General features: G+C 37.3%; 1 protein-coding gene across 1 annotated transcript; it reads left to right on the top strand.

Annotated features, from left to right (window-relative positions):
* The first annotated feature begins 4,460 nt into the window (after nt 1-4,460).
* LOC107089883 (myozenin-1-like) lies at nt 4,461-12,010 on the top strand. Its single transcript, XM_015382911.1, has 6 exons — nt 4,461-4,715; nt 6,116-6,202; nt 7,347-7,534; nt 9,644-9,905; nt 10,893-11,058; nt 11,150-12,010. Exons 2-6 carry the CDS (start codon nt 6,118-6,120, stop codon nt 11,382-11,384), a joined length of 936 nt encoding a protein of 311 aa, XP_015238397.1. The 5' UTR covers nt 4,461-4,715; nt 6,116-6,117; the 3' UTR covers nt 11,385-12,010.
* Nucleotides 12,011-12,828: the final 818 nt, after the last annotated feature.

The following is a 12,828-nucleotide window of genomic DNA, read 5'->3' as shown; positions in this document are numbered from 1 at the left end:
TTACCATAAATGTATTTCTTTATTAGTTATTTATTTGTATGTGTAGCACCTTGTTGAACATTGTCTTGATTGGATGTATTTTTGTGGAGAGAAAAAAAAATTCTGTACAGTATACAAGATATACTGTTTATTGTGTGCTCTGAGTATGCAAGTATGAAAAAATAAAATAAAATAATGTACAAAACACCTATGTACTGCCAGCAAGTTAAACGCTAAAGTGAAAAGGGTCAAAGTCATGACATGGTTTCCATTCATCGTAATGTTTAACACTGAGCTTCTCGGTGTTCATAGAGTTCTTATAAATATTTATATAGTGGTTTGTGTTTGTCTTTCGAATGCTCTGTGAGGAATATTTAGATTGTTTTAAACATAAAGTTTGATTTAGAAGGAGAATTGAGGGGTTCATTTAGATATTTAAATGAACTCAGTGTAAAACACTATGATGAATGGAAACCACAAATCAGGTTTTTTCTCTTTTTCTCTTCATTTTCGTTTCATTGTTAAACCTGCTGCAAACAGTGTGTTGGATTATTTATTTATTTATTCCAAAACCAAGAACACATGAAAACAATATATCTTGTAAAATGTCAAGTGTATTTTATTTTTCCCCACAAAAAAAATTACATTCAGCTAATGCAAAGTTAAACATGGCGCTACACATACCAAAACTATTGTCTAGTGAGAGTCTTTAAAAAAGAAGCTGATTATTAACTCTCTATCTGGATAGCATTAAATTAAATACATCTAATAATTTGATCAGGACTTGTCATTTAAATCCCATATTAAACAGGTTTCTAGAATTTATTTAATTCATCCCTGGAATATAGCCAAAATTAAAAACATCTTGTTCAGGGCTGGTGCTGAGAAACTAATACATGCATTTCTTCTTCTGATTGTAATTCTTTGCAATCAGGAAGTCCATAAAATGTAGATGAACATCTTTGGTTCATCCAAAATGCTGCAGCCAGAGGTCTAGTAAAAATTAAAATGAGCTTGCATTTCTTCTATTTTGATTTGCCTTTATTACTGTATCTACCTGTTAAATCCGGAATAGATTTTTTAAATCCTTCTCCTCGTGTATAAAGCCCTGAGTAAACAAATTCCATTGTGCATCAGAGATCTCATTGTTAATTACAGACAGTTTACAAGTAAATCTGATTTTTAAAAAAACAAAAAAAAAACCTTAGGGTTAATCTAAAGAATGTTACGGAGAGGTCTTCGGTGCTGGAAAGATTTGGAGAACTTTTGCAAGAGATAGTGGGGAAATGTTGTCTAGAAATGGTGTGAGATGCTGATAAACTCAAGAAAATATATAATCATGAAGTGTCTCTGTTGAGTTTGTACAATTATTCAAATGTATTATAGCCATTTGTATTGTTTTTAGTTGAATGACATGGATATATTATAAAAAGGTTTTGAGTGATTAATCACTTTTTTCATCCAGAAAACATTAGGATAACCCCCTTCGATTTCTTTAATTGCCAATATGAACTTTAACCACTGGGTGGTGTTGTGGTGTTCTGGTGAGATGCACTCTTGGTTGCTGAACATGCGGTCAGAAAGGCATTTTGGTGGAATTCACACTCACATGGTGCCTATTAATAGAGTTGTTAAAATCCAAACTAAATACTATTTATGCACAGGTGCAATTCTATATATAAAAAACTCAGGCCAACCTTAAATTAACTGTTAATGTAAAAAATAAAAGAAAAAAAAATCTATGACTGATTCAGTTTCGTTTTTTTTGGGCTGTACTGAAATAGTTATATATCATATATATATATATAAATAATTATACCCTACAGATGCCTTGAATATTACCATATTATTAACTTCTTTTCTACACAGTAAAAAAATATCCAAAATGTATAGTCAACCTGTTTTACTCAAAATAAAGTATTTACCCCCATAGTGATTGTAAATCTGTTGAAAGTTAAAAGTGTTGAAGTTAATGTTCAGGGAAAAAATTGGCAGCCATGCAGGTTAACTTTTACTTTATATGGTGTCGGTTACCCATCAGTCGAATTTGATATTAAAATTATTAAAATTAACTCTGAAAAGTTGACACTGCCTATAGAGTAAATTTTACATTGATTTGGAGTGGGACCAAATGTTATCTGAAACAGAGTTATATTGAGCTCTGTAGGTTTTAACGGTGTATGCTGCCTTATAAAAGTACTGCCAGTTAAATTTTATTTTATCTTTACATGAACAAACCTTATTTTATTTTATTTTATGAGTATGTTATATAATACAACAATGCAACATAGTGCGTAGGTCTTTAGTGAAATGGAAAATCATACAAGGTTTAGAAAATATATTTTTACCAAAGACTATAGTGAAAACAGATGATTTTGTAGGATCTTTGTAGGATGATTTTGTAGGAACAGGGTTTTCTACTCTCACTTCCCCTAGCCATAGTCTTTGAACCCCTGGTGGCTGCAAATTGTAAATTTAAAATATCGAAATTAAACAGCCAGTAGAATGCGTTTGTTTTGTATAGTGCACCAAGCCCAGAAAACCACCAGAAATCCAGCAGAGATCCCACTGGAGTCAGAAGACAGGTTAGGCAAACAGATGAGATGGGGACAGGCAGACTCAAAGTTTGAGAGACAGAACAGGTCAGGATCAGATAATTGGAATACAGGTAGGCTAGAAAACTTCTCACCAAGGGCTTAAATAAGAGAACAGAACAGGTGGATAATATAAGTAAGTAATGAGAACTGGGCAGAGCTAAAAAAGAGTGTCAAATAAGTAATTAGACCAGACATCAGTGCCAAGATCATGGGATCTTGACTGCTAGTGGCAGTAAACAAAGTGAATATGTCTCCTTATGCTCCGTGCAGGTTGAGGTTAAACGTAAACAAAGTCACGCTTGTGACACAAAGTTCACCTCGGCGTCTGTCTATAAATAGTAAGAGGAAGGCTACATTCGGTCTCATTGATCTTCTCACCGTCAACTGTCTGCCACCATCATTCCGGTCTCAAAAAGCCTCAGGTCACCTCATTCAATGATTACTGGCCTGTCGCACTTACAGCTATCATGATGAAGTAATTTGAAAGGATGGTTACAGAACACATTGTCTCCAGTCTTTCCCAACATTCGACCCCTTCCAGTATGCCCACCAACAAAACCGCTCCACTGAGGATGCCATCTCCTCTGCTGTTCACCATAGCATTGCCCACCTGGAGGAGAAGAAGACCCACGTGTGGATGCTGTTCCTGGACTTCAGTTCTGGGAAGAGGCTTTGAAGCATGCAATGCAGGTCCAGCAGATTCGTAAAACAGTTTCTTCCCCACTGCCATTAGACAGCTGAACTGTTGTGAAAACTCTTCATCATGTCACTGACTTCACATCACACTGATAACACCAATCAAAAATTCAGCATATAATTGATATACATATTTTAATGCATTGAACTTCCATATCAATGCCTTTGTATATGCCAATACAAAGGCTGCCAATGTACTGCCAATGTATATTCTCCCACACTGTTTTTTGAGAACAGAAGCAGCTGCCTCAGGTTGGAATAAAAAGGACGTTGAAAAGGACCACTATCTTTTTAAAACTTCTCTCAAAGATCCTATTTCTGACAACCTCAAACACATCTTCTCCATTTTTCTGCTCTGCAGTGTGCAGGCGACTCTGTGAGCCCTCCTTCCAAGGGCCCATACCATTTACTGAACTTTTTCAACTGTTAAAATAAACTTGATTTATCTGATTCCCTGTTCTCATGTTGTTCTGCATGTGGGCTAAGAAACTGGAAACCAACAAGACAGTTAGCCACCCCTTGTTGCTAAATAATTATCACTTGTATTTGCACCGTTGCTGGTATCATCCCTCGCTGTCATTGGGCCAGAAGTGGGTTCTAACCTAAAGAGACCAGAATCATGATTTTATGCACTCATATTAGGATTTTTTTACTAGGATTTTAAACCCAAGACCTTCTTGCTACAACTGGACCCCTGAATAGCAGTATGTAGAAACATCTGAATAAAAAATGAAAGCTACTTCTACTGCTTTTGCAGCTTTTTAGGATACATTCTTTGGGTTCTGTGCATGGTTGTTAGATATGATTGAAAAATATAAGCCCATGATATGAGACATTGGTATTATTAAAAAAACATCAAGGGCTGTTAATGCCATGGCCATCTGTTTGAAACTCAAACAGATTTGGCCTCCATATAAAGAGTACTCATATATTCCTAACCTTTGACTTATCTCTGCACTTATACACTATCCCTATGTCCCCCATGTCTTTCTTCGTACCTCTAAACACATCCGAGTCCCCCAAGGTTTGTCTTAAGGCTAAGTTTGTTCCGCTCGTTCTTTGCAGCTAAATTTAGGCTGCAGAGACATCTGCAAGAATGATTTTGTTCCTTTAATATCACCATCAGCAATTTCAGCTGGCCAAGAGAGACTTCTCCACCCAGCTTAATGTCCCCCTTCCATTCTATATTCACACTCCTAATCTCAGCTTCTTCCTCCTCCTCCCATCTTGACACTAATTTCTAACCCCCCCTGCCCCCAAACCCATGGCAAGATCTGCTATCTGACTTTTGGATCGGCTTTGTACATTGCGGGACCTGAGTCTAATCATACATGGTGTCAGAGGCACTGAGGGATTTGTACTTTTGTGTTTGAGATTGATATCTCTCTTACTGTTTAGTGTTTATAGGTCTTTCTCTCTTCACAGGATTACAAAAGAATCCCGGTGAGTGGATACAAAGTTGTTGTTCTTTTTTCTCTCTGTAGATTTCTTGCCTGAAACTGTTATATTTCAGCTTTGGATTTTTCCCAAACACAAGCTACAGTGGTGGAAAATAGATTTTTTTATGAGTCCATTAAAAACTAAAGAAAGAGCCTAATATGTTGACTTTTACAGAAGTTGAATATTGTGTTATCAGAGCATTTGAGGTGAGTAGTAAATCTCCAAACTAAATGTACCTTCAAGTTACAAAACTGCATCTAACCTAACCTAAAAATACTTATCAACATGCATTTAGCTTCTCGCTGTTGGTATACAATCTGTCGCCTACAGCAGATTTTCTCAAGATGTGCTCTGAGTTCTTAGGAGTTTGCTTCAAGTCTCTGTGGTAGCTGTATGACGCCATGGCTTGTAGCTAAAATGTCTTGGCTAGAAATGGCTTTTAAAAATAGCTGCACTGGGTTCAGTTACAGTCAGTAGATGTGATGTTATGTTTTGCCACTTAACTGTAGTTTAAAGAAAATGTTGTTTGCAGATGAGTTTGCAGATATTAGTAATATAATCTTGACGTGGAATAAAGCATTAAGTGCAATAATGATGTAAAATACAAAAGAAAAGGAGGGAGGCTGAGGTTGTTTGATTTCGCTTTAAAATAGTTTTTGTGGGTGAGACAGATTTTGACATATTAGATGAAGACAATATTTAATCTTCTTAAACCACTTACAAACACCATACTGAGCAAAAGTATTTTATGTATGCCTTATTTTATGTTATTTTATGTTATATAACAATCCCAACATTGTAGCTGTAGGGTTAACTGATAAGACATTTTTTGGTAAGCCTCAGTATACCTTAGTTTACTCTGACAGATCTTAAAACAGATCTTGTGTCACTAAACAAAAACTGAAGCACACATTGAGCTATATGTTTCCTTTGGGGAGGACATGTGTTCCACGGGAGAATGTAAGGAATCTGGAGGCATGACACTTCCCGTGAGGATGAAAAATTAGTAGGATGTTTGTTGTCTGCAAGTCTCTTACATTCAGCTTCTGTGAACTTTCCCGAGTCGTCGATAGGTCTTGGTGTTGATGATTATAAGTAATTCTCAGAAACTGGTGGAGAACATTGGTAAATTAAAAAACCTTCATTCTTTTTTTCATCTAATTTGAACAATATAGGACTCGTATTTAAGCCAATAAGACGAATCAATCTTTTATTTCTTTCCTGAATTTGTTTTATATCAAATATTCCGAAACCTTCAGCTTTTTTAAAACATTTCCACCTTACCACAAATAGTTCTAACTACTAACTTAGAGCACTTACCCTGTAAACTTCAAATGCAGGAATGCAGTTCTGCATTTCTATACCCGGGAATAACGTTCTATGGTTTCTCCCTCTCCCTCCAGCTATGCCTCTGGGAACACCTGCCCCCCTAAACAAGCGGAAAAAGCCCTCCAAGATCATAACTGACCTATCGCATATCAGTCAGGATGGTAAGGCTGACGTAAAATGATGTGAATATGAAATTACCCCTACTCAGTAAAACTCTTTCATACAACTGCTGTTCACAGAAATAGATAGGTTAAAGGGTTGGTCACTGCAGATGATGCACTGACCAGAGAAAACAAGCACTAATATTTTGTGGGAAAATATTAAAGGAAAAATGGGAACAAAAATTTGCACAAGAGATAGTTGCCTGATTTATCTATATTAAATGTCTTTGCATATAGAACTAGTGAAAAACATAAAGCTAAAGAAGGGAAGAAAGGGAAGCAGGACAAAAGTAAGACAGGGAGTTGGACTCAAAGAAGGTTAGAATGGCTTAATGCTCAGCTTTAGTCAGTAAAGCAGGATCAAGAAAATAACAAACAAGGACAGCAGAAAAGAGGGGCTGAATAAGTGGAGCAAGGATAGCAACAAGACAAGAAGAGGGACACGTTGTAGTAATATTAGCAGAGCCAAGTAGGAGGACAACATGAAGACAATAAACAAATAATTGCAAAAGGAACAGGAAAAGCAAAGAAAGAAGAGAATGACCCAGTTAGAGCAAAAGGAGGAACACAATTAGAGCAGATTATGAAAAGAAAGGGAAGAAAAAGGAACCAATTATATAAGGAATAAGAAACAATGCCAGAAAAAAAGTCAAGGACACAAGCAGGAAAGAAAAAAGGGAGTTATAATGTATAGGTGTATGAAGTCTGGAAGAACACACTTTTTCCATAGTCTTATTTCTTTTGCCATGCTCTCCCAGACACACAGAAACAATGATGACAAGATCTTCTAATAAGTTATTAATAATATAGTGAATTTGAGAGAATGTAGGAACAGTAAAATTAAATAAATAAAGAAATGTTTTTGTTACCGGTATATTAAAACCAGATATATTATGCTTCTGTATAGTTGATTTCTATTCACTCTTTGGTTTGGTTTTGTTCTTGTTACAGTCCTTGACTAATTGAGATTTTATTGACTTATCGATCAATTGATCGATCTATCAGTTGCATCTTTTCATTTGGTAGATAAGACAAAATACTTCTTTGATATGTTGTCTTTTCTAGATAAGAGCTTTAACCAGTAATACTAACTAAAGTTTGCCATTGAGTATCTGAAACTATTTCTAACCATGCTGTCATCTAGAGTTTGAGTTGGAGCCAGAAGCATCAGAGTTCGATCTGGGAACTAAGATCAGGACCCCCAAAGAGATCATGCTGGAGGAGCTCTCTCTGATGAATAACCGAGGCTCCAAGATGTTCCGGATGAGGCAGAAGAGAGTTGAGAAGTTTATCCACGAGAACAACCCAGATGTTTTCACCAGTGACTCAATGGTGAGAAAATTTCCATTTAGTTTTCTGTTAATTTCAATATGTTACTGAGGCAGTTTGCGATATATCAAATTTGGAAAAAAAACAACAAATCTAAATAAGTTGGAAATGCTCAGGCCCTAAAAACATATAGTAGTATATGTACATTTCATTATCGAGATATTTTAACGAGATACGTTCAAAGCGCTATACATGGAATAGACGGTTAATAGCAAAACTCACAGAGAAAAGTACATTCTAGGACCTTAAAGGTGATTAAAAAATCGGTAAACATGAGTAATTAAGTTGATAAGTTTCCTGATAAGTTTTCTTTGATATAATGAGGATGCAGATAGCAGCATTCTGAATAAACTGAAGCGCTTAGGTTGACTTTTTATTGCAACATTGTTGCAGTTATCAGTTCTACTAAAGATAAATTCATTTTTTAAGATACTAATGAGACAGTAGGATCTGAGCCTGGCACACCACGAGGAGAAGAACACCCACATGTAGAAGCTGATCCTGGACTTCAGTTCAGCTTTCAACACCATCATGCATCTAAAAGGGAAACTGGAACAGCTGGGATTCAATACACCCCTCTGCAACTGGCTGCTAGACTTCCTCATAAACAGACCTCAGTCAGTCTGGGTTGGACAGAAAACCTCTGATTTCATCAGTCTAAGCAGGTCTGCGTCCTGAGCCCCCTGCTGTTCACCTGACTTGTTCACCTGATGGCACATGACTGCTTATCAAACCTCATGACCAGGACTACAGAGAGGAGGTGGAGCAGCTGGTGGACTGATGCAAAAATAGCAACCTGATCCTAAACGTGGAGAAGACGAACGAGATCATCATTGACTTCAGGAAGAACCAGCCTAACCACGCTGCACTGCTCATCAATAGCTCAGTTGTAGAGGTGGTAAACAGCACCAGATTCCTGGGGGTGCACATCACAACCTCACCTGGACTGTAAACACCACCTCACTAGTGATAAGGAGAGCCCACCTGCCCCCAGCCATCCTCACCACCTTCTACAGAAGCACCATAGAGAGCGTTCTGACCAGCTGCAGCTCCTCAGACTGGAAGAAAGTGAGGATAGTTGTGAGAACAGCAGAGAATATCATCGGGGCTCCTCTTCCCTCCATAAAAGACATTTCATCCCAGCGCTGAGTCTCCCAAGCCTGTAACATTATCAGTGACCCCTCACACTCCCACTGTGGACTGTTCTCCCTGCTCCCCCCTGGGAAGAGGCTTAGAAGCATCAGATGCAGGTCCAGCAGATTCCAAAACAGCTTCTTCCCCACTGCCATTAGACTGCTGAATGTTGAGAAAAACAAAAAGAAAAAAAAGCACTAATTGTTGGAAAAACTGTAAATTATATCTCAGTCTTATTTTTACATTTGATCATCATGTTTACATTTTATCACTGCTGCACTTTAAGAAATGGAAATGCCCTGAGAGCTGCACTGAACAGTTTTTCGTTCTGTTTACACCCTGTGTGTACAAAATGAAAATAGCGTTTAATTCTAAGTGTCTAAGTCCACGTCTAAATCTAAGACATTACTCTTAAATCCTGATGTTCGGAGATGTTCGCCAGGTGATAGAAGGCCAACTTTGCTAATGTCCATATGTGCCTCTGAAGGCTCAGGTCCATCACTTGGATTTTGAGCCTGATGGTTTTTAGCCGTATTAATTGAAGCTGTGTGGTAATTTTCATTGCTTCTTGTTTGGTACATTTATATTACTTCAGTTTTGTGAAACAAGGCACCAAGGTCCAATAATACAAGCAATGTGGCTCTTCCACAGTGTGCATTTATGCCAGTATCATTGAACACCTTGACAAGGGCAGTCTCTGTACTGTGGTGAGAATGGAAAAATGGCTGGAAGATGGTCAAACAGATAATCATTGCCGAAAGGTGTTTAACTGATGATATGCAACTTTTTTGATAATCTCACTGATAAATGGGAGGTCTAAGATAGACCTATAGCTTGTTCATGTTCTCTAAAGAGTTAAGGAGTTGAAAATCCTCATATTTGCAAGTTAAAGGGGTTTTCATGACTTGCTAAGAGCTGCATCACTAATTCAATCCTATTCTTTATATTGTTTATAACTGTCTTATCTTCATATTACAGGACAACTTCCAGAAGTTTGTTCCATCCTTGGGAGGTCAGATAGGAGGCCAGTTTATAAATCTTGGAGGGCATTATGTAAGCAAAGAGACAAAACATATGTATTTAGGAGCTACACCTGTAGGAGGAGGGGCACCAGTGCCTCCACCTAAGCCTGGAAGCAAGGGGGCAGGAGCAGGAGGAGCAGGAGGAGCAGATGGCGCTGGAGGTGCAGGAGGACTAGGACTGGCTGGGGATGAAAGAGATAGTAAAGGAGACGGAACAGGTGAGTATTCTGTCTTGCTACCAAAAAACAGAAAAAAACAATCGTTGCCACACGAACCCTAACCTTTACATGTGTTTAAAAACATACAACTCAGTTAATCTATTCATACCACTTGAATTCTTTAAGTTAGTGTCATTTTACAACTAAAAATTTCCATTAATGACAGTCGGCCCTAACTGCTGCATGCATTTGTATTTAACCTTCCCAATAGAGTGCTAAAGATAGGCAACAGTCACCTGTGACCTGATGCATTTAACCCCCGTTTACTAATACCAAAAGATGTCAGTGTAAAGGGGGTGCATTGTAGTGGGACAACCGTTCTCTGGAGTTGAGGCTTAAAAATTCCTTTTTCAAAATGCCTGTGGCAAACTAGCCACAGGACTTTGCTTTCCTATAGCTATTAAAGGTCAGAATTGTTTTGTTTCAACAAATTATCCCACTTAAGTAGTGGATCTTTGCAGCTTGCATTGCTCCCCTAGCTTGTCAGTTTTAGTGAATGACCAGTTCCAAGGAGGATTGCCAGACGATTAAAGAACCAGGGAGTTGTCCAAACCTATCTGGACATCTTGATACTAGTTGTTCATGTAAAGTAACCTATTAAACCTTCATAGAACAGCTAATTGTGTTCTTGGATGAAATTACACACAGGTGGATTCTGTTTATTAATCAAATGACTTCTGAAGACAAGTGGTTTCACAGCCTTTATGTTAAGGGTACCAGGGCTGAATGCAAATGAACAGCACATATTTTTGGTTATCTCAAATCCTCAATCAAGCATAATGTGTTTTTTTAATCTTTAAATTTAAAACGCTAAATTCAAGGTTGCTTTTGTAAAATGCCAAAAGGTAAACAAGTTTAAGTCATATGAGTACTTTTGCAAGATACTGTATGTAATTATTGGTAGCTTGCTTTGCTCTACATGAAATAAATGGTACTGCTTCTAAAAATTATAGGTATGTGATTAATATGTGGATGTTTTTCATGCAGGAGCTAGAAAAGATGGTAAAGGTAAGACCCTGGTGGTCGTAAAGACGTATGTGTCCCCATGGGAGAAAGCCATGAAGGGTGATGAGAACCTGCTGGCAACTCTTAAAGCTGAAATGCCTGGTCCTGTGGACAGGAAAGCTTTGCCAAAATACAAAAGCTTCAACAGGTGGCTCCCTCTCTGTTCTAATGTTTTTTGGTGCCCTGTGAAAACAAACCATCTGACTTAATCTGCCTCTTATTTCACCTTCTCTTCCTAGGATGGCCACACCGTACGGTGGCTTTGAAAAGGCCAACCAGTTCATGAAATTCCAGTTGCCAGAAACTGAGGTGACCAAAGAGGAACCTGAACCCGCAGTGGTGTACCAACATGACATCGGCTGCCGTCCCTCTTTCAATCGTACCCCTATCGGCTGGGTGACCAGCAACGAGCCCAGCAGCATCCACATGGAGACAGATGCCGTGCCCTTTGATGGGGAAACAGACGAGCTGTGAAAATATAATACTGTGATTGCAAATACTCCCATGTTTGCCTGACTGTATGGCTAAAGTTCAGCATGCACAAACCCACTGTAGGTGAGCTAAAGGTCCCTGTAGAACTGATGAAATAGAATGAAACAGTATGAAAAAAACAGAAAGTGTAAATGCTTGTATCTTCCTCTGTAATGAGTTGTAACGTAAACAAAAAGCTGTAGGTGATGAAATGTCAAACTTTAATTACAGCTTTAAAAGTTCCAAACTTCTAGAAAAGAGAAAAAAAATTGCTTGTGTATGAAGATGGAGATTCCTACTTTAAGATGTCTGTGTGTGCACCATTAACGTAAATGTTACTTCATTTATTTCCCCTTGCATTTTTGCTAAAACTCTTTATTCATATACTGTAGGTAAAAATACTACACAATATGTTCTTATACTAAATTACCTAAATCAACTTGCCTCTCATAGAGTGATAAAATCAGATTTCCTCTTAAGGGTTTATTAGACAATGTCTACTGTTCTTAAGATAAATTGATCGAGACTGGAAGTTTTCAAACTTAAAGCAGAAACCTCTCACAAATAATAAAAATAAGTTTTACAAATAATGTAAAGGTGGAAGGAAAAAGTCCCATGTTAACAAAATAAATATTTTTGAAAAAAAAAAAAAAATCAGTTGTCAAAATTTTTTTGACTCTCTTAACACCCCTGCAATACATTCTCAATCAAAGCATTTTTAAAAATTCAATTCTTGACTTTGTTCTGGTAACTTTTTATTAGTAATCCATGTTCCTGACAAGACCCAGAGGCTAATTTCTTTCAGCAAGTGACTACTACACTTGATCATATTTATTTTGCCATCTAGCACAGTAGGAAGGGTTATTAGGAAATTAGAAAATAAAGTTTATTGTTAGAAAACTGCAGGAACAAGTGGTATCTGGGGTGAAAGTTGGGTACTAGTTCTCTATAGCAACTATCAGATAGCATCCACATGACAGTCTATTGTTTGGGATGTATGCCAAAATAATGTCTTCAAGTTTTACCATAAAAAAGTCAAATGTAACATTTTCTAATATTTATCTGAACTTCAACAGGAGGTTTTTGTTTGATAAGACTAAGGCTTTTTTTTTCAGCAACAAACACACATTTGGTCAGAAAAAAGCTCTTCATGCTCAGTGATGTGTACAATGGAGGACATGTGAGGTTTTGGGTCTGTTTATTAAAAATCGAATGTTGAAATCTCACTTAAGTGCATATGACATTACGATAAAGTCATCAGGAGATTTAAAATAAAGGTCTGTTGATATCTGTAAGTGGGGTATAAATTGAAAATGATATGGCTTAATGAACCCAAAGTGTAAATTAAATGTTGGACCTGTTAATCAGAAGAGAGAAGCTGAGACCCTGGATGATGTAGAGAGATTGTGCAAAAACTTTTCACTCTCTTTGCTCCATCTTTTAAAAA

This window comes from Cyprinodon variegatus, unplaced genomic scaffold, assembly GCF_000732505.1.
Source record: "Cyprinodon variegatus isolate N-32 unplaced genomic scaffold, C_variegatus-1.0 Scaffold270, whole genome shotgun sequence".
NCBI classification, from domain to species: domain Eukaryota; kingdom Metazoa; phylum Chordata; class Actinopteri; order Cyprinodontiformes; family Cyprinodontidae; genus Cyprinodon; species Cyprinodon variegatus.
Note: the sequence above shows the minus strand (reverse complement) of the source record. Positions and strands in the feature narration are given on the sequence as shown.

Coding starts and splice junctions, on each gene's coding strand:
- LOC107089883 (XM_015382911.1), top strand. CDS start 6,118: ATGCCTCTGGGAACACCTGCCCCCCTAAACAAGCGGAAAAAGCCCTCC. Junction 7,535..9,643: donor TTTTCACCAGTGACTCAATG/GTGAGAAAATTT, acceptor TTCATATTACAG/GACAACTTCCAGAAGTTTGT. Junction 9,906..10,892: donor TAGTAAAGGAGACGGAACAG/GTGAGTATTCTG, acceptor TTTTTCATGCAG/GAGCTAGAAAAGATGGTAAA.